At 45.9% G+C, this 21,969-nt stretch overlaps 1 protein-coding gene across 3 annotated transcripts in view; it reads left to right on the plus strand.

The window, feature by feature from the left end:
- Nucleotides 1–21,969, plus strand: part of LOC135385474 (uncharacterized) — a 531,071-nt gene that overhangs the window by 414,714 nt on the left and 94,388 nt on the right. For all 3 annotated transcript variants that reach the window (XM_064614805.1, XM_064614806.1, XM_064614807.1), the window contains exon 8: nucleotides 16,913–17,052. In XM_064614805.1, the coding sequence (XP_064470875.1) occupies nucleotides 16,913–17,052 (140 nt within the window). The remainder of the gene's footprint in view (nucleotides 1–16,912; nucleotides 17,053–21,969) is intronic.

Here is a 21,969-nt window from a genome sequence, read left to right on the forward strand (position 1 = left end):
GACATTAGGGTGCAGCAAATTTATGTGGTACATATTTTATGTAAAAACACAGGCGCGCAAGGTTCTCTGGTGCATGGTGAGATTAGTGCAGTGATTTGCCGTAAACTAACCTTCTCATTTCTGCATGCATCCCCCGTGGCACTAGTCATCAAAATTAAAAATATATACTTCCTTCACTGACGGCGCTGCTGATTCTTTCATTTAACACATATCTTGTGATTGGAACTACCTGTTGAATTGCTTGGCATGTATTTCCTGGAATAATCTCAGTGACATTTGTGATTATATGAGTAAAGCATGGTTATTTTGTAACCAAACATATTCTTCTTTACAACAATTTTAGACCACATCTATATTGACAAACACTCAAACATCATTGCATCTTCACACAGTCACTCCACACAAAATCATCAATGTCTAACAAGATTTAAATCAAATGAGTGATTTAAGGTCTTTATGACCAGTACAAGACCTTAAGATATTTCTTCACTTGTCTTGGAAAGTACTCAGCCATCACCATAAAGGTGTCTGTACTAGTGCCACCATACTGAATGTGTAATGTGTGCGCATATGGAGCTGCATTCCAATGGTAGCACTGTCGTATACATATCCTGCATTTTCTTTCTTACAGGAGTATACTGTGTGTCAGCCCTTCAGGGGCAGCAAGCTGAAGAACAGAGCCACAAGCTATGAAGAAGTTCCGGGGATTGTTTCGAAAACAGCAGAAGTGTAAGGGAACGTTTTACTTGGTAACCAGATACACTTAATGTACTTTGCAACTCTAAGATGTTGTTTTGATCGCTGCAGATTCAACAGACTTCACAGATTTTCCGCCCTTTCTCTGTATGTACAATAAATGCTTGATCCTGTACTCTATGACTTGTGTCACACATTACTGCATGACTTGCAATTCCATTTAAAGAAGACACACAATTACAGACCCTACGGTGCTGTTCCCAAATTTGTGGGAATTAATGCACTCCGCACTTCAACCAAAAGCCGACTCTTTCACGTGGCCGTGAAAATTACAGGAAAGAGCCGGCAACATAGCTGCCATTAAAATCCCTTTAAATTTTACGGCTGCATTTTTTGTAAGACATTGTAATTTTCACGGGAAAAAAACAGCATTCTGGTTACATCAAAATTACCGTAAATTTAACGGCAGTGCTTCTCCAGAAGTGGGCGTAATTTTAACGGGAAAAGTCCGGCAACATAGCTGCCATTAAAATATACGTAAATTTTATGGTAGTTTTTTTACAGTCTGGGCTATGTCGTGTTGCCATTGAGCCTACATCTTGAGGCCGGTGAGTGTCGAAAGGAGGTGTCTTCGGTCGCACGGAGACATCTTTATCGGGGGAAAAGCTGGGTGCTGATGGGCACTCAAGGCGGCTCTGTCTGCTTCTTCATGGCCGCTGATGCTTACATGTCCGGGGATCCACTACAATGCGACAGTGTGCCCTGCAACAGCCACCGCCTTATAAACTTGCAGGATGTCGAAGACAACAGGACTGAGGAACAGCCTATCCCCAAGTTGGCCACACACTGGAACGCTGGTCTTGAGTCTGTAAAGACGACCTAGAAGTGAACTGGGCTGGCTGATATTTTTTGCATAGCAAAGAGAATGGCGTAGAGCTCGGCACACGTAGATGGTGTTCTGTGCGAAAGATGGTAACCACAGGAGGCTGACTGAGATGGAATGACAAATGCTGAGGACGAGCCATCCCGAGTAGATGACTCCTCCATGAAAACCGACGTTGACGTCGTGTACCTGTCATTCAAGATGGTATGCAGCCTGGTAATTATAAAGAATTCCCTGAATTGACTACCTCGGACAAAGGTTGTGAATGAGAAGCGGTTGAGTTAAGTCTTACCAATATTCACGCACATCTCTCACGACCGTGTAGGTGGGTGGACCTTCTACCAAATGTACTCAAGCCGAAGAACCCTTTCCGAAAGTATCAGTTCCTTGATACGCTGATTTTCACATTTTCGATCTGCAACGTCTCAGCCACAGCGGAAACTTACAACCATGTGTGTTGCGAATTGTCGAGTGCTGAACAGCGATCCGCGTTCGTCGAACCGACGTGAAAGGGGAAATCGCGTATGGGTACATGACTGCGGCAGAATCAAACATGTTCACAAATAATTTGCGTGTGTTTGTGGGGACTGAAGACTAGTGAGAGATAGTGTGCTCCTATTTTGTGTAATCATGGAGGTGCACATTTGAGCTTTTAATGCGTTTAAACGTTTACAAATTTTGGAAACTACATGACCTAAACACGTGGATGAAAGTCCGAGGCGGCCGGGCAGTCGAGGGGAAAAGGTGTCAGAAGGATTGAAAAGCACGCGTTACCACTTATCGGTAAGGTTAGTAAACCTCCTATATGCCTTCCTGTTAAACGAAGGAGAAAAGGGAGGAACATCTTTTTTCCGTCTTGTGAGGAGTAAATCTGACGTGAAATGAGTATACGTGGGAAATGTGCATTTTTCACCCTTGTTTCGTTATAGGAATTTGCTGAGGAGATGTTAGCCAAGGTTAGCTGGCTTGCTACTCCTTTCCAAACACCTTTTCGGCTAACAGCGTACTTTGTTCTGGATTGCTGTGCGTACCCGTCAAACCAACCAACAGCGTGTGCGTATTGTCATCAAGCAAGAGAACTATCACAAACACAGATTTAGGCTACGTTTAGCTTACGTAGTCGTCGTGGCGATGTGTACAGTGTTGCAGAGTGCAAACTGCAACCGCGAGGGAAAAAGAAAAGCCACTACGACTCCAACTATTTTTTAGGTGTTTTAGGAGCGTTTGCTAACCGAAGAGATGTCCGTGTTGTTGGTCTGTTAATAACACCCAAGATGTCCGTGCTCTAAAATAATAGACATCACGGCCTAATTTCCATACGATGACTAACTTGAAGTGATATTTAGCAAATTTTAGTTAACTATTGCATTTATGTCTTCTAACTATTAACATTTGTGTTTTCCCCACCTTATTAGCTAGTTTTACTATACCAGTCAGGCGATCCCGGTAGAGCCGGTATTGACGTCATCACTGCACTCGCAAAGGAAATACTGGTCTATCGTCCCTATTGGGCGCCAGTTGGGTGGCAAAATACTGGCAGCGCCTCGTATTAAAAGGGGGTCTGGCTATTAATGGGGCCTGCATATACCTGAAGCTCCACCAACTTTTTGAGGTGCCTGACCAACCAGAGGTCAAAATACAGTCCCCTATTATTACAGGCCATCGAGTAGTTAATAGTTATACCTCACCCTTATTTACCACCATGTTAGGGAACTGGATTGGTTTGGATTGAAAGGGATATCCCTGGTGGCATACCAAAACGATCGATGTTGCGGCCACTTATTCAACGTCATCTGCATAGAGAGAGGCATGTCGGGAACATTCAGAACTCCAGAAATCTAGCAGAAATGGTTTCTGCCGAAACTGATTGGCCAGGAAAGCCCCAGGACCGCTTCTTCGTACACATGCGGCTGCTGGTATGAGCTTTTAATCACGTAGCATAAGCAGATGGAATCAAAAGTGGACAGATATGTTTATATAAATAAAATTCAATTATGGAATGTAAAAGTTTACGCATCAGTGACGTGTTTCCTGCTATTCCCTTGGGGTCGCGGTCTTCAGTAGGCCTAACGTTAGTGAAGAAACATGTCACTTTCGTTCGCGTAATTAATTATGGCGTAGCGAAAGTTGAAGCTGATTTTTGCAGTTAGATTCAGGAAGACATATACTTTCGGAACAAAATCAGAGTAGTTTATGAAAAAAAATTTGTCATGTAATCCCCGCTTCACCGTCAAAAGAAACACCTCCATGTTAGGGAAATTTTGGTGTCATGGTGGTCCCCATAGGAAACGGCAACCAATGAAATGCGTCCAAATTTGATTGGCAGATCGAACCTGTTTTTTAGGCTCCTCCTAATGATGCAGACTCCCTTTTAATACACAGTACTGAATACCGGAACCTTCTCCCGCTCCTACCGGCGAAATCGAGCGACGCAACGCTCAAACTCCGCCGAACAAGATGTACGTTGCTTCCAGTGACGGTCGCTTAAGTATGCTCTTGCAACACGTGAGTAAATAAAATAAATAGAAGATACTGGTTCTGTATGGGAAATCGCTGTTACCAGTGGCTTTTTTTATTCCATTATTACGAGATTGTTAATATCAGTTTTGTATTAGTTTGCACTTGTATTTGCCATTAAAGTACAAGCACTCCTGAAACCGGGTGTCACGAAAGTCCCCCTGCTAATAATTCGTAAACAGGTGGCGCTATCGAAAAGCTTTCTTTTCGGTGAGCATCCCTGAGACATCGGCCAATCGGCTCATTTGCAAACGTTCAGTAATTAAATAAAACCCCGAACTTTTAAATTTTACTTCGGGCACTTTCGGAACATCTGTTTTACCGATTGGTACCTACAGCGAAAAATATTTTTAAAGATCGACAGTTTGTGATTTTTCGAGTAATTAATTGGTTTCGGTTTACATATTTCTGGTGCGGAGCAGCGTACGAGTGCTCTCTTTCGCTTATATATCCGGTTGCCAATTAAGTGTTCATCCGCACGGTTCACACACCGGGGTGACGGAAGACAAGGAAGAGCCGCAAAAGACGCTTCGCTATTCCCTCTCGTTCTCTACCCGGCTGGCCCGATTCGTACGCAGCGCTCTCTGTAAGACTGTCGTTCGGTAGGTGAGGTAGCGTGCCTTTATCGTGATGACGACGGATGCATCACAACAACAACAACTTTATTTTCGGCCTTGGAGAGTGGGGAGTTTCATCGCAACAGGCGATACTCTACCCCAGTGCTTGGTGGAATGGGGGGAATAAAATAACGAGCCCCTTTACAATAACGATCGAAGTCCGATGGTGTCCAGAAATGTCAGAAGAGCTTTGAGCGCAGAGCGTTGCTGGGCTGGATTGGGCCAGGGACCAAGCAATTTCGGTAGGGAGAAAGGGCGAGAGTCCAGCTGACGAAGAGACTCGGAGAGTGTCATTCGGGAAGGTTCGTAGTGAGGGCAATGAAGAAGAATGTGCTCCAGATCCTCAAGAGCACCACAGTGGCAACAGGTGGGAGAATCAATTTGTCTCAAGCGGTAACGCCACTGAGCTGTAAAGGCCACATCGAGGCGCATGCGGTGGATTAATGCAGCATCCTGACGAGATGTGTTTCGTGGCATGCGGAAAGCGAGCATGGGATCAACTCTGTTCAACATAGAGGGGGGAAGAATGTCGGTTGTCCGTTGGCGGGAAGCCAGGGGTGTCACTAGACGTCGCAGAATTGAACGGCGGTCTCCTCTGAGCAGAACAATACGGGTCCGGTTCCGAGACGAGAGTGCTGCTTCTGCGGCGCTGTCGGCCTGCTCGTTCCCCACGACACCACAATGGGCTGGAACCCACTGGATGGACGCCGCGACCCTTGTCTACCACCCTTGTACCCTACAGGAACGAGTTCTTGTTGTTCAGGACAAGGGTCGGTTCAGGATACGTACCCTTGATGCTGGACCAACACCACCTAGATAAGATAAGGCCACTTCACATCATCCTCGTCCGTCGTAGTTTGGTGACCTCACGCCAATGACACTGCGTAGTTGGTGTGACGTGCGTTTTCACGTTTTCAGAGACATTTCACACACGTTTTCACGTGCGTTTTCACACACCGCGAAACAAACCATACCGTTTTTTCTCAAAACAACCTATTCACGCATCTGGACCGTTAGGATGTTTGCTTTCAAGGCAGATTGATAAGTAGTATACAACGCGAACGTAACGCTCACTGCAGGGCGCTTTCTGATGAAATAAATTTAAAATAATAATTTCATGCGCTGGTTTACATAATATGAGGACCGGGTGTTTTGAAGTGTTGATTGATTCAAAAATAAAAATATCGAGATGTGAGGCCAGTATTGCATCAGAACCTGCACGTTGATTTTGTTTCTCGCATTTGCAACTTTGTGAAGAACAACCATCACCCGAACTCGACGGCGTAAACTAAGAAGACTCCACGACGATGATGTGGACTCGTCACAGAACAACAACTTTATTTTAATGATGATGATTGGGGGAGTTTTATCGCCAAGGGCGATACTCTACCCCATTGCTGGTGGCAGTAATTGGTGAAATATACTATTGAACAAGAAGGATTCAAAGAAACTGTGATGTAACACCCTAATGTTAGTGAGCCTCAAATCTTAAACTTAAATTGCACGCGAACGTTAAAACGTTTAAAAAACGTTATAACGTTAAACTGCACGCGAAATGTTCCAGCAAAACTTGGCAGCTGATATGTGGGCAGTATCATAATATGAACCATCAATCATACCACCATGCGATTATTATATGTTTCATCAGCCGAGCAGTGGGCGTTTTGATAGCAAACTACAATTCAGGTGGACAATCCCATTATTTATCGTTTCGAGTAGGATAAAGTGAGAAGGGAGGATCGAGAACGGGTTTCGAAGTTTCGATAACCAGCCCTTCCATCTGTTAAATATCTTTCTAGTCCCCTCGTGTGTCAACCAGGCGGATGAACACGTAATTGGCAGCCGGACAGCTGAGCGAAAAAGCGCATTGGTACGCTACTCCGCGCAAGAAATTTTTTTTCGCTGGAGGTCGCGATGGGTAAACGGGAGGTTCCGAAGGCGTCCGAAGTAAAATTTAAAAGATAGGAGTTGCATTTAATTAATTAGCCTATGCAAATGAGCCGCTCACTGCTCAGTTCTTGACCGATGTCTCAGAGAGGATCACTGAAAAGAAAGCCCTTGGATAGCGCCGCCTCGTTACGAAATATGCAGCCGGAGGGGAGGGCTTCAGAGGAGACAGCCAGCGATACCTTCAGCAACAGCGTAGCGGTAACTAAAACCAAGTGTTATACCGTTCACCGCACAACGGGAGGCAGCTATGCCGGTCGACGCGGTAGCATACCGGGCTCCCGGGAGCGGTATACTGGTGGGATCTTCGACGGGCAGCCACAGATCGCTCTAGAGCCCTTTGACAACAGCTTCGGCAGTTGGTTTTTTCTTCCATCTACTTTGTTCCTCCAACTGGGAGCGCTCTGGGCTTAGACCATTGGTACCGCCAGTCGAAGATACCACAAAACCGTGTGCCTTTTGCTAATCGAGACAAGCTCATGTGATGTCGGCAGCCTCGACGAGGACGAGAAAGAAAGCTAGAGTGGATTTCTGGAAGTTCCTGCGCGGATAGGCAAGGTGACACTCACAATGACAATTTGTTATGAAATGCTCTCACTCCGAGATCCACGAGCTGAAAGTCATCTGCAGCCGAATGGGACATCAAAGACCCAGTTCACGACTTGCTGACCTGTACATGGGCGAAGTCTGGGGCCGTGGTTAGTGACGACCAGGATGAGCACAACAGACCCGAATTATATACTCGACCAAAGTGGAAACCTCCATTCGCACTTTACATTCCAAGCAGCTGTATGGTCCACGCACACACATTTTTCTCCTCTACCATGCTTTTTTTCCCTTTTCTTCTTCTCTTTTGCCTTTCTCCTCCTCCTCCACTGATGTCCAATGATATGGGAAATGCTATGCAGCCTCTTTGCAGTTTTATTTCATTTCCGTTGACTGTGCAAGTAAATGAAGTCGGTAGGCTATAACATGTCGACACAAACTTATTTCAACCGCGTCCTTTCCAACTTAGGTTTTTTGGTGTTCCGAGAGATTTCGTTTCTTATATGCCCAAGCATTGCAGAAATCCCACGAAACGACTGGTGACTAGCCCTTCGCCCGACAACAGCACAGCACAGAACAGCAACAGATCAACGAAGAAGTTGAGGAGACAGCTGGACAGCCTGTGCGCATTCAAAAGCCGCGCCACTAATTGTTCCGTCTGGCTGAGCGCGATATGCGTGTTTACAGTATTGGACTTGGCATGCGGTCCACCAGCGGTCATATGTTTGCACAAGATTTCGCTTGACCCGTCGCGCGCACAGAGAAAACAAAAATAACACAAAAAGAAGACGTTACATCAGCGGTACTGTATTTCCAAGCAAGCGCCAAAATGTTGTGAAGCGGTGACTGCGCAAACCATTTCGCTCGCTGCGCCATCCCTCGACTGTAGACAACGAAGTGCCGGCTATGATGCACCGCCTTAAGTCGTCTTGCCAGTCGAGTACCGTTATATTACCATTATGACAAGAAACACGCAGAAAAGTGGAAAACCTTGCGATTCGGTGGCGGTGGATCCAGAGAAAAGTCCCAGGTCAGGACCTGCGCATCTTTGGAACAGAGACTGTTCTTCGAATACTATGTTCGAGTAGAAGTACAAATGTGTGTTCCGTATGTATGTTCTGTACAAAATATCGGCGGCTTCCAAAATTATGTTTTAAAATATCAGATATAAGTATTTCTGTTCACTCCTGCGGTAATATTTAATGTGTACATAATGTTATATTGTCTTTTTTTCACATGTGTATTTATTTTCGGGGCTGTGTTGCGGGCTTGCCCTTTCAGTCCCGATGTAACTGTGAAAAAACTTATGATGAATTAAATTTAGCTTGAATCTTTATCTTGAATCTTTATCTCGAATATCCTGTTCAAGGCTCAGAGAGTGGGCCAGTACGCAGTGTTTAATACGGAGCTTGCGATCTTCTGTGCGGTACTCCTGAAAGGCTCGACACGGCCAAATAAAGCACAGGCTGTCAATAAAAAAATGTCGATAATGCAATAGGGGGATTACTGAACGTTTTCCAGCTTCTTGCTTTGCATTTAGTGTGTGTTCCTATAACAAAAGAAGCAATTCATGATCGATGGTTTTAAGGCATTTCATTGTTGAAGACCCTGTGGCAAGCATGTTGAAAGAGCATTGAACGAGAAAACGTGGGGAATCAATAATGCTAGCTCAAAGGGGAGACTCTGTGCTGATGTGTGAGTCAGGCGATTGCACTGTGAAGGTAAACTGAGTGACTCTACACAGGAAGGAGGTTTTAATGTTCGATCTTTGCGCATGAAGGGCGTGAGGATTATCGTAGTTATCGGTCCAGATGGTCCACCACAGTACCTATACAACCTGCACATTTGTAATGGTTCATTGTTCTTTGGGGTACATCTTACACGTATCTGGCGATGTCCAGTGTTTGCAAATGCCTAGAGGGGTGGTTTTATTTTCTAGTTACTGACCCCTTTCTTTTGTGTACGCTGAATGCAGCCACTGTTTTGTACTTTTGAAGGGAGGACTTCTTATGGATTTTCGATAGCTTTGTGTTTTTGATGAATATCCGTGGACGGGCGTTGTATAGGCCATTTTACGGAACAGCCACTGGGTGAGGCCATGTTGCACGGTTACGACGACTCTAGCGGCTCCGGCTCTTTGGGCTGTAAGCACCCTAGCTCTGTCACTCTTCCATTGTTTTAAAAAGTCCACGCTTTGTTCTTTTCGCATTTTCGTACTTCAGCATCTCGTTCACGTTTGTGCTGGGTCATATTTAACTGCGGATTGTTTAGTGTTAACAGAGCCGAGAACTGGCGTTGCTTTTCCCGGACCACGTCGCATGTCAGTGTGTTCAACTCTCTTGAAACTAATTAGGTCCCAATTAGTTAAGCCAATTTAATCAGCAATTAATGCTTTTATTAACCTCCTGACTACAAGGAAGCCCCAGAATAGGGCTATATTAACATATATAGGACCTCAACATATACAATATATATTTCTTACAATTTTGTAAGATGTAGATTAAAAAGCTGTCTATATAGTCACACATTGTATACAAGATATTTGTTTGTACATTAATTGCTAAAATTTATCAGATCACATTCCGGAGCAGTGGTGACTATCGCACATCAGTGAGTGTTTAATTCAAATTTGAACAGCTGCCGCAATTTAAGAACTGAGTTGTAGAAAATGTACTTTCCCAGCTTTAGCTGGCTCACTTTGATACGCGAAGGTTTTAAGAACTCTTTCACGATGACAGAGAATTTAATCGAGTGCATTGATATTTTCTATATACCCTATAACGTAATGTGAATTCTGCATGTCGAGGATAGTAAAAGTTACAAATATTTTTCGAACGAAATTTACTTAAAACTCGAAGAAATGGTCACCCGCGTCGACGAACGCGTTTCCTGAAGAAAGCAACACGCTCGCGTGGGGTGCCGCGTTAACGCGTTGGGCGCCGAATCGCGTTCGGTTTCGGAAGGGTGTCCGGGAAACGCTGCCCGGCGTGTTGCCGAAACGCATTCGACGACACGGGTGACCATTTCTTCCAGTCTTAAGTAAATTTCCTTCGAAAAATATTCGTAACTTTTACTACCCTCGACATGGAGAATTCACGTTATGTTATAGAGTATACAGGGTGTCAACGCTAACTGTGAACAGATTTTTTAAAAATATATCAATCACTTTTTCCGAGATGAAATCAATTGCAATATAGCATATGCTGAAGGGCACTCCCTAGGGGGGCATTAACAGACTCCTAAGGCAATGTCTTAATTAACTTTCAATAATTAACTTTTTAATTATAAAAGCTACGAAGTTGCTCCAATGGGAACATCTGATATCTTCGGTCACCAGATACCAAAGCCGTTTTCGGAACAAAAATCCGTTCGATAGATCGTCCGCAAAAAATTCGTGAAGGAACGCCATTTTTTCTTTATTTTATTCATTGCGCATCTCTAGAGACGCGTCTTTCCTTCGCCTCCAATACGAGAGGATGAAAGAGCACACTATCATCTCTTGCGTCCTGGAAAAAGATTAAAAGAAAACAGAAAATGCAGCCCAAGATAGAGTCACCCGATAGATTTGTGTTTTGCTTTGTTTCCGCAAGTTAAAGCTAGTCTTCGACGCATGAGGCGGCACTGTGCTCTTTCACGCTCTCACACTGGGGTTAAAGGAGAGCCGCTTCTTTGAAGATGCGCAATAAACCAAATAAAGTAAAAAATGGCGTTCCTTCACGAATTTTTTGCGGACGATCTACCGAACGGATTTTTGTTCTGAAAACGGTTTTGGTATCTGGTGACCGAAGAGATCAGATGTTCTCATTGGAGCAACTTCGTAGCTTTTATAATTAAAAAGTTAATTATTGAAAGTTAATTAAGACATTGCGTTAGGAGTCTGTTAATGCCCCCCTGGGGAGTGCCTTTCAGCATATGCTATATTGCAATTGATTTGATCTCGGAAAAAGTGATTGAGGTATTTTTAAAAAATCTGTTCACACTTAGCGTGGACACCCTGTATAGATGAAGCGAAACAAATCTGCTGATCCACTTGCGTTTATGACCCCAGTCTTGGACGCCAGCAACTTGTCTGCATGGTACAAGTTGCTTAGACGTGTCCTGTGCTCGGGACTTTAAATACAACGTCATGAAATTTCAATGTAGATTAGAGAATCCCCTGATGGTACAATTAATCCACAAGGCGAGCACTGTGGCTTCGCTCATGATCACATTTTTCTCTCGAGGTAAAACCCCGAAGCACTTTCTCTTCACGCTTTCTGTGCATTTTGGGTGTGTATTGTCATCAAGCAAGAGAACTACCTATGGAGGTAGCCCCTTTTACACAGACTCTTTGTAGGTATTTTGTAGGATGCTGTGTCTGCTGGCGCCGCTTGCCCCGGGAGATCACTGCGCTGTTGCTCGATGCTTCTATGTGCGCTCCCCCTTCAGTTATGGCTGTGTGCTTCAGTAAGCGTGGTGGAACCATGCTTGCTGTCTTTTGTAACATCTGGTTTTGCGGAAATAAATTTAGAAACGTAACATAACGTCAGAAGTGGGGTTCGGATGCGGATACGGCTCCATGCACCAGTCGGCGGGTCAACAGCTGGACACACAGGTGTGGAAGTTTTTGCATTGTTTCGCAATGCGCATCTCCGTCGATGACTAGGCCTAGTAATCCGAAGCTATGGACAGTCAACGATGAAAGATGAAAGTCACTGAAAAGGTTAGCCAGCTGTAGGGATCGAACCCACATCTTCTGGATTACCGGTCCAGGGCTCTACCAATTGAGCTAAGCTAACACGCCTCTCCAGCGACTTTCGGGGTGCGTCATCTGAAGGGACGACAAACCAGCCACTCACTCACCCTCCTTTCACTCTTACATTTTTTTGCTCACTCATACAACACATTCATACGACGGAAATCGACGCAAGCGGCACCTGTTGAACAAGAGAGAAACTGATGTTCTGAGGCTGGAACAAACATACAAGGGACAGATACAAACAAAGCCTCAAATTGCCTAGGAAATCAACGATGAAAGATGAAAGTCACTGAAAAGGTTAGCCAGCTGTAGGGATCGAACCCACATCTTCTGGATTACGGTAATCCAGTTGGCTAACCTTTTCAGTGACTTTCATCTTTCATCGTTGATTTCCTAGGCAATTTGAGGCTTTGTTTGTATCTGTCCCTTGTATGTTTGTTCCAGCCTCAGAACATCAGTTTCTCTCTATGGACAGGCCTGCACAATTGCCGCCTCTTACCTACCTACGTACGTACCTGAACAGTGGGCAACAGGGAAGGGGCAATGGGAAAGATTCCGCACCGATTCAGGTAATGCGAAGACAGACGCGGAGCAGGTAAACTCACTCCTGTACCTCATGGGCCCCAAAGCCGAGGAGATCTTCCCCATGCCCGCATTCCTGTCGAGCAGACGGAATCCTTGGCTGATGTTCTCGAGGTGTCTGAAAGCTTTTTCGCAAAGAGGAGTGTCGTATGTGAGCGGGCAGTATTCTACAGTCGATCTCAGCGCGGGGATTAGTCGATCAGTGCGAGGAGAGCCAGCATCGGACTTCATTACGCTCTGTACGCATTAGTAGAGGCGTGCGATTACGGTTATCCCAAGGAGGACTTTCTCAGGGACCGCATCGTGATCGGGGTCAGAGACAAGACGCAAACGGAAAGTAACTTCACATCGCAGCGAGCAGCACCTCTGACTAAGCAAACCGAGACTGTCGGTCGGCAGGAGTGCACCACGGACGCAGCATCTCCGCAAACGATACATCTGGACAAGCTGCTTGCGAAGTCTCAGGGGGCTAGGAACGTTTAAACGAGGACTGCACCGAAATTGACCGGGTGCGATTGACAATATCTTGCAGCAATTGACCCACATGATACAATTTTGCTTCTGGTGTAGCCATTCAAGACCACAATGTCTTGCAGCTAAAACCCGGTGTAACTAGCGCGGTAAGCAGGGTCATTTCGCATCAGTATGGAAAGCCAAAGAACTACGGCGGGTCGTCAAGCAGCATGAGGGCATTGTGAATTGCGAACCTGTTCTTTTTATGTCTTTTTTTTTTTTGCTATCAGCATGTTTCACAGGAAGACGCTTTCGTTGAATTTCGTCCAGACACCGGTGCCGATGCCGACGACGTTTCTCGAAAGGCTAAAGAAAGAGACCGCTCTTGACAAACCGAGCACGCTCATCCTCGGACCAATAAAGCAAAGTCTGGTCGTCGTGGAGGTAGTGCCTGCAACTGCTGCATTTAATGGTAGATGTGTTAACGCTAACCTGTACGTCATGAAATACTTGCACGAATCACTCCTTGGGCTGGGTCTCATTGAAAGCCTTGACATTTTGCGCCATATGTGAATGGGACATGCATAGATACAGTCAACGAGTGTCCACAGCTTTTTCAAGACTTTGGAAAAGCAACTTACGAATGCAATAGCCAGTTAAAACCCGGGGACAAGCCTGTTGCAGTAGCATCAGCTCGACGCATTCTAGTTCCTTTGCTGAAGGCTTTTGAGAGCCAGCTTCTGAAGATGGAACGCGAAGGTACTCGAGTAAATCAAACAACAGACTGCTGCTCGCCGATTGTAGTAGTGGCGAAAAAGAACGGTGATGATATACCCATTTATGTTGACTACACAGGGCTTAATTAATGCGTCCAATGAGAGTGTCATCGAAAATCATGTGTGGAACCAATCCTATCCACACTGGGACAAGCCAAGTATTTCTCTCGCCTGGATGCATGTTCAGGTTCCTATCAATTGAAGCTGCACCCGGAGTCAACTCTCCTTATCACGTTCGTCACCCCCTTTGGATAATTCACGTTTCATCGCCTCCGCTTCGGTGTTTCATGTGCATCAGAGCAGTTTCAAAGAATGATCCAACAGCTCTTCCCAAGCAGCACAATATACTGAAAGTCGAGTGCAATAGGGGTGGACGGTATGTGTCTTATCACTGTTCCTTAGTTTCAAGAGTGTGTTCAAGGTCTTCCACCTACCCGTCCACCCCTATTGCGCTCGACTTTCAGTAGATTGTGCTGCTTGGGTTGGAAGGCCTTGGTGGTGTTCTACGCCACATTGGTCATATTCTTGTTTGGGATAAGACCAGGGAGGAGCTTGCCAGTCGTCTCTATGATGTACTAAGAAGGCTGAAACAGGAAAGGCTCACGCTTAACAGTTAAAAGTTTTTTTGCCGACGAAGCCGTCAAGTTTTCGGGATATGTAACCAACAAAGATGGAGCTACACCAAACAGGGATAAGGTATAGCGACTATTGCAGACATGCACAGACAACTATTGCAAACTTCAAGAGGTTTCTTGGAACGATAAACATTATCGCACTAGTCATATCGAACCTTGCTGCCAACCCTTAAAAGGACTACCCTTAAAGCCAAGCCTTAAAGGGACTATCGCGTCCGTCTCGGTCGATTCCGAAGCTATAATGCCTTTTTACTCCGCGTTAATAACGCCGAAAATCCGATGAGAATTGGTGACCTTGTTCAGTTTGATGTAACACATCGCAAGAGCAGACGACGCGTATTCAGAGTATTCCGGGATTCCCCCTCTTGAAACGTCACCCGGACAAGGCCAATCAGTGAGCGCTCTTTGGCGACCGACCGACCGACAGGCCTGCGCGCGAGTCAGAATACTAGGGGACGGCGTCTGCTCTGTGATCGGCTTACGAAATGTTGTTTCTGGTTAGCGTAAGACGTGTTCGTACAGCTAGGAGCATAACACCGTGCTCCACGCAACATGGTCACGTCAGAATTCACAGTGGTAAGCAAAAGTCGCGTATTTACCGAGGACTTTTCACTTGTATATTGCGTATATTATATAAGTATTCTGCAATGCGAACGCCAAGCAGACGACCTCGGAGACAATCGCCTGCGCTGCGCTCCAGTTCGTATGCAGGCTTACGTCATCATGGTGTTAGCTACAGAAGGAGTGCGAACCTTTAAAGGGACCATGAAAGGATATTTGACAAACCAACGAATATTCTCAATTTGTTCCTCTGCACTAAAGCATTCACCCTGTGAAATATGGTGTTGAAAATCGTTCGAATAGCGAAAATATTTTATGTTGAGCACGGCCGTGAACGGCGCCTGCTACGACCCAGCTGCGATGCGAACTGGCCGCGACATGATATACAGGGGACGTTACTGATTCGCGGACGGTCTTTTGCGAGCAAATTGGAAAATTTGCAAGCAGGCTTGCAAACTGAGCCATGAAACATGTTTTAATTTGACCTGGAGATAAGATCGTATGTAATTGTTGACACAGAATTCTATCAGAAGTGTAATGTAGCAGTTGATTGTCAGCATGGGTACCAGGACACGTTTTCCTCTCTGAGCTTCATCTTCGTCAGAAAATGTCTCTGTCGGTGACCTTTTGGGAGCTGCTGGGTACAGAACGATTCCTAGACGCTGTGTGCGTCGCATAATCTCTTCCTCCATCACTGACAATATGCGTTTGGCCATATTTCTACTGATTTCGACGGCAGATATACGACGTGGTTGTTGTCCAAGCCGAAACCATGCACCCACGTGGTCCCGCGGGGTGTATCATTCCGGTCGTCCAAAATTGGCTGAGAGGACTGGACGTTGATGACGTAAGCCCGCTTCGAAGGGATGTATCCGGCGGTCACGTCCCGCTATTTTTGCGTGGTTACTGCGCCCCCCGGTGCACTGAATACGGTTAAAAGTCGATGTATGTATGATAGTGAGGGATCATGAGAACCGTTTCCGGCAGAGCACTCGGAATTTGCGAAAATCATCTCATGGTCCATTTAAAACTCATTTATTTAATATGTAAGCTGTTTCCGAAAAAGAAACTTGGCCAAGTGCAGAGTGGAGCGGTGACGAATATTATCGTATCGGTCCCGTACATACGTTCTCGGATGCGATAGTCCCTTTGAAGGGACTATCGCATCCGTCCCGATCAATTCCGAAACTATAGTGTCGCTTTACTCCGCGTTTACCACTGATAGTGACGCCGAAAATCCGAAGCGAATTGGTGTCGTTCTCCCTGTGCAGTTTGATGTAACACATCGCAAGAGCAGACGACGCATATTGAGAGTATTACGGATTCCCTTTTTGGAAACGTCACCTGGACAAGGCCAATCAGTGAGCGCCTTTTGACGCGGACGAGACCAATCAAGGAGCGGCTGTAGGGACCTTGGTAGCCTCGGCGACCGACCGACCGACAGGCGGGCGAGTGAGCCGGAATACTAAGGGACGGCGTCTGCTCTGTGATCGGCTTACGAAATGTTGTTTCTGGTTAGCGTCGGACGTGTTCGTACAGTCAGGAGCGTAACACCGTGTTCCACGCAACATGGTCACGTCCGAACACACACTGGTAAACGAAAGTCTCGCGTATTTACCGAGGACTTTTCACCTAGTATATTGCGATGCGAACGCCAAGCAGACGACCTCGGACACAATCGCCTGCGCTGGGCTCCCATTCGTGCGCCTGACTTACGTCATCATGGTGGTAGCTGCAGAGGGAGTGCTAATCTTTAAAACTCGTTTATTTAATATGTAAGCTGTTTTCGGAACTGTAAACAAGTTCATATTTGAGTGTGATAATTCCCGATTCGTTGCAAGTTAATTTTATCTGCTACAGCGAAGCTATTGCCGTAGTACATAAGTAAACGACGGCCATAAATTTCCTTACGATGCAGTTAATGCTGATTTCTTCTAAAACGTCCCTTTCGTTACTTGTAGGTTTCGACAAGTACAAAGGAGGCCTCGATACCGTCCACGATCTGACCGGCACAGAGTCCGTGTATACTGCCTGGAAGAATATAGAGATTATGTTTCACGTGTCTACTATGCTGCCTCACGAAGAACACGACTCACAAAAGGTAAAACGTTGCTTACTCTACCTCGTCTTGGCGTCGATCGTGGAGGAAGTATAAAGAGGAGGCGCCTCAAGGGGAACACGAGAGAATAGAAAACCTTGAGTGCAAGAGAAGAATTAGTTAAGGACTTCAGCTTCCTTGAGCCTTCAAAGGGTCACGGTTCTTGCAAGAAACAGTGAGGAAGATTTACGCGCGCCGCTTTGGAGACCATTTTGATACGCTACGATCACGCCTGTTGAAGAATCCCGAATTTAACTTTTAGACGGTTACGCAGACAACTGTATGTCAGAAAATGGTAAAACTAGTTGTGACGTCACAGAGGTGGCCCCTAATTTAATTTTTTTCCTCTTCCGTTAACGCCTCCTCTAATTCCTTCCTCCATTGCGCCGAAAAATTGGATTACGTGTGAGCTTGCTGTACGGTATGCAAGTATATCAGCTGTCTGCGCTCCCCCGTTTCCCTTTCTTCCATATTGCCCGTGGAACGACCTCATTGGTCCCTCTTCCAAATATGGGGGTACCATTTCAAGGTGAGGAGCATGTGGTTTCTTGCGCGGGCCCATGTTGATCTCAGAATATCCTGCAATTGCTGCCTTGTGAGTCGACAGACAACTCGTTACGTGTTTTCATCAAATTTTACCTCCCTCTATTTTTATCAAACTTAATCTCCTTGCATTGGATCCCCTCTCACGTCGGCATCAGTGGCAACGACAAAGCGAACCAACTAGCATCTGTTGCGCACCACATCTCTAGCCCCAGTTTGCCAACCCTGGGAGAGAGCGACAGAAAATTTGATCTCAAAGACATAATACTTACAGAGCACCCTGTGATGCGAGACATCCTGCAAAATCATCGACTTGATCTCCCGTTGAAAGGACTTTCCCGCTGTCCACAAACCCTGCTCTTCAGGTTGCAAACAGGAAGCACTTTCACTAAATCACAATTATTCAAGATCGGCTCTCTGGACAACGCAAATTGCAGACACTGTCAGCAAATCGAAACTATCGAACACATCCTGCTTCATTGCTGCGCATATGCGTGCGAGAAAAATACCTTGGACACTGCAGGAATTGTACGCTGGATGATGTCCTACACGCCGGAGGCTCTTTCATGGAAAGACACTCAAAAACTCGCAGCCTCGTCTGCTTTCTCCAGGAGTCTGGACTCGCCCAAAGACGAGGAGACTAAGTTTCTTTGCTCGGACTTCTCACCAATCCTGCAGTGACCGGCCTACATCTTAAGGTGGGAAGCATCACATTGAGCTTGAGGAAACAAAGTAGACAGGAGGCTCACGAACCCGTCTACTCGATCCCGTCTACTTTGTCTCCTCAAGCTCAAGGTGATGCTGCCCACTTCAACGTTACACCAGTTCGCTTGTATACTTTTCCTTTCTTCTACATCTTAACTTCGGCCGTCATCATTCCTTCATTTGTTATCACATCATCTAATCTCATCCTGGCTACAATTGTGATACTACTCACATAAGTGAGGTCAACAACGGCAAGCCGGTTTCGTCACCACCACCACACTTTACCCTCTCTCCCGCGTAGAGGCGAACTGTCGTAGCGTTTTCCCGTTCGTGTTGCCAACGAGGAGAGAGTGAAATGTGTGCGCTCCCCTCGCAGTGGACAAGCGGCGCGGGTGACGCCGCGAGTACAGACTTGAGAGCTCTCATCATCGAGTGTAATAAATAAGGTCAAATGAGCTCTTCAATGTTGGTTCTAATCAATATTTGAAATAACTTACGAAGGGTGATACAAGCTGCAGCAATGTCAGGGGCGGCGGAAGCCCATCGCTACAGGGGGAGCGAGAAGTTCGAAGTACGGGTACACTAATAACTTTCTGTGTGCAAAAAGATGACGTAACAGAAGAACACATGCTGCTTTGGGGATACAATCCTCTGAAACTTGCATGAATAACGGCGCTTTTTTTCTGGGTGCTTTGACAGCCTTCCGTTTTATCCCTATCTCCTCAGCAATGATTGACATAGTAATTGTCTAATGCGGTCGACTTTGTGCCATGCTGCTCTGCGCAAATATAGTCAACGGCATGCTAGCGATTTGACACATGTAAATGCACCTTGACACATAAATACCTGAGTTTGTACATCTGACGCGGAACTTGAATATAAATGTCACTTATTCGTGCAGTTATTGAGTTACCTTCTCGATATTCTGATCTTCCACGTGCGCGAACTCCCGTCTGCGAAATAAACCCGAGACAAGGAGTACAGACAAATTCTCGTTACACAGCAGCAGTTTAATGGCAGCAAACCGATAGAAGAAGTACATACAAATTCTCGTTGCACAGCAACAGCTTAATGGCAGCAAACCTTCCATACTCAAAAACCTCCGGAGAGGAGGCAAAGGAATAAATGAGGGATTACTGACACAATTCCCTGGTGTGACTGTCTCCATTGACTCCCTAAAGAGTCTTCGTCAGGATGCTTCCTCTTTTCAAAGAACGAGGGTTTCGGGGAATATGAGTTGACAATTGTTGCATTCATGGACATGTTCAACATGTTCGAACTCCCATCTTCGGAATTTTCCCTCTGCTTGTACCTCCCTGGTAAAATGAGACAGTTGTCGAGCATTCCAGAGAACCCGCTCTTCTTGGTCATCGGTTGGTACCATAAACTTGGTATCATATGCTGGGTAAGTGTTCTCGGCGGCTTAAAGTGGTGCACAGATTCGAAAGCGCTGCACATTAAGCACCATTTCTCTTGGACAGGATTTCTGCAAGACAGGAGAGCGCAAGAACATATGCCTCGAGAAGTCTATATATAGCTATCTGAGAACTTTCCCCGTGTACTCGTTAGATACATACTGACAAAATGGATACAGCTGTCAGTCGATAATTAGGTAAGATGCCAATAATTATGTGAGATAAATACGTTTCCTAACGAAGAGAGGAATACACGAACTGAACACTGGGTAGATTGCTAGCTGGGTCGATAAACGATGCCTTTAGGCTAATTGGCTGACTAATTACCTTAATGTCGATTCATACAAATTACTGCAGCGTGGCATTTCAGCGTTGATTTCCCCCTTCCCCTAAAAAAATCACGTTCAGCCGCCATCTTGAAACTTAGTGCGTCAAATTAAGTATTTAAAGCTTCGCAATGTTTAAAAATGTGGCAACGAATTTCCCACAATTTTTTTTCTTTCGCCACCATCGAGCAATATGATTTAAAAGTTATTCTGAGCATACTGATCATCTGAACTACGAATGGCAACTTAGCAGTCGATTCATACACAGAGAAATACGCAGTGCACGTGCAATTATTACCTCCTGCCAAGTACGTGTTCCCAAACAGTTCGTCCCAAACAGTGCCAAACAGTTCGTCGTTAGCTGTCGTAGTGTAAGTCCATCGAGAAAACTCATATTGCCTAGAAAAACAAAATAAAGTCTTAATGTGGGACTCCGCAACAAAATCACTTCAAAGCTTGTGGCATATCCGTAACCTTCGGTATGCGAGGAACATGTGTACGAAATATCTCGTTCCAAAATTGCGCAATTTTATTGAAACGAATTTATTACGAATCGTACGCTTCGCCTCCATAAAGCGAGAGGGCACTGAAAGCAACGCACGGCTGATATCATCTGGCAAAGTGGAATACAGGTTTCGAAGCAGACGACAATGCTGGATGACATCACTGTAATCTCCTCCGGACGGACCGACGTTGTGTAGAGCTCTGCTTTCTGCTTTTCGCGTTTCGGTTTGCTATTGTCATCATTTAATGACGAGCTAAAGACAGCGTTGAAGCTTGTGAACGTCGGCTCGTCCCTGGGACCCGATAGAATCACCTATGCCGCACCGCGGAACCTTGACGGGCGGTCGCTCCAAGCTCTCATTCATGTGTATAATACATCTTGGCAACAGGGATCTCTACCACCTACCTGGAAGGGGGCATTGGTTGTTCCCATCTTGAAATCTGGCAAGCCTCCAAATGCCCTATCATCCTTTCGCCCTGTGAGCCTGACAAGCTGTATGGGAAAACTGATGGAGAGAATGGTTTTGCATCGCCTCGACTGGTGGCTCAAAAAGCAAGGTGTGTTCATTCACGAAATGGCTGGATTTCATCGCCACCGAAGCTCCATGGATCCAGTTCTCGACATAGTCTCTATAGTTCAACATGCTCGTGCTCATCGGCGGATCGTCGTATCGGTTTTCCTGGACATCAAGCGCGCATGTGGTACCGTCTCGCACATTTGGGTGCTGCACGCCTTGCGCTCTTTTAGGGTACCCGGTCGACTCTTCATCTGGCTCCAAGACTTCCTTACGGACCGAACTGTCGCTGTCGGTACGTCCCAAGGCCAAAGCCCTAAGCATCCTGTTCATCAAATAGTCCCCAAGGCAGCATTCTGAGTCCGACACTCTTTAATGTGGTGATGACCGGCCTACAATCGGTAATTCTTCGCAAAGTGTCGTTTTCCATGTATGCAGATGACGTCGCCCTTTGGACAGTAGGAAAATCAGCCATTCAACGCCGCCTGCAGCTGGCTTTAAATAATGTACATACGTACCTCACGTACCTTGGGATGGACCTTTCACCCGAAAAGTGCGTCGAGCTCCCTTTCACATGCAAAGCTATGACAAATTTCCCTCTTTGGGTTGGTGCCAAGAAGCTCGAACCTGTACGTTTCTATCCCTTCCTTGGCGTGGTAATCACTCGGACTTGCGCTGGGCTCACCACATTAGGCACCTTAAAACCAACGTGCAGCGATGGCTCCCTGCAATTCAACATATTTCTGGCTCAGGATGGGCTGTGATCAGCGCTCCCTGCTCGCAGTTCACGCGGCGTTGGTGAGTGTGACTGTGCTTTACAGCCTTCCTATCCTGCACAGGATACCAACAACATCATTAAATACCCTTCGGACCCTGTTTGCTCGAAGCCCTCGTCGCTGCCTTGGAGTTCCA

This window comes from Ornithodoros turicata, chromosome 2, assembly GCF_037126465.1.
Source record: "Ornithodoros turicata isolate Travis chromosome 2, ASM3712646v1, whole genome shotgun sequence".
NCBI lineage: Eukaryota > Metazoa > Arthropoda > Arachnida > Ixodida > Argasidae > Ornithodoros > Ornithodoros turicata.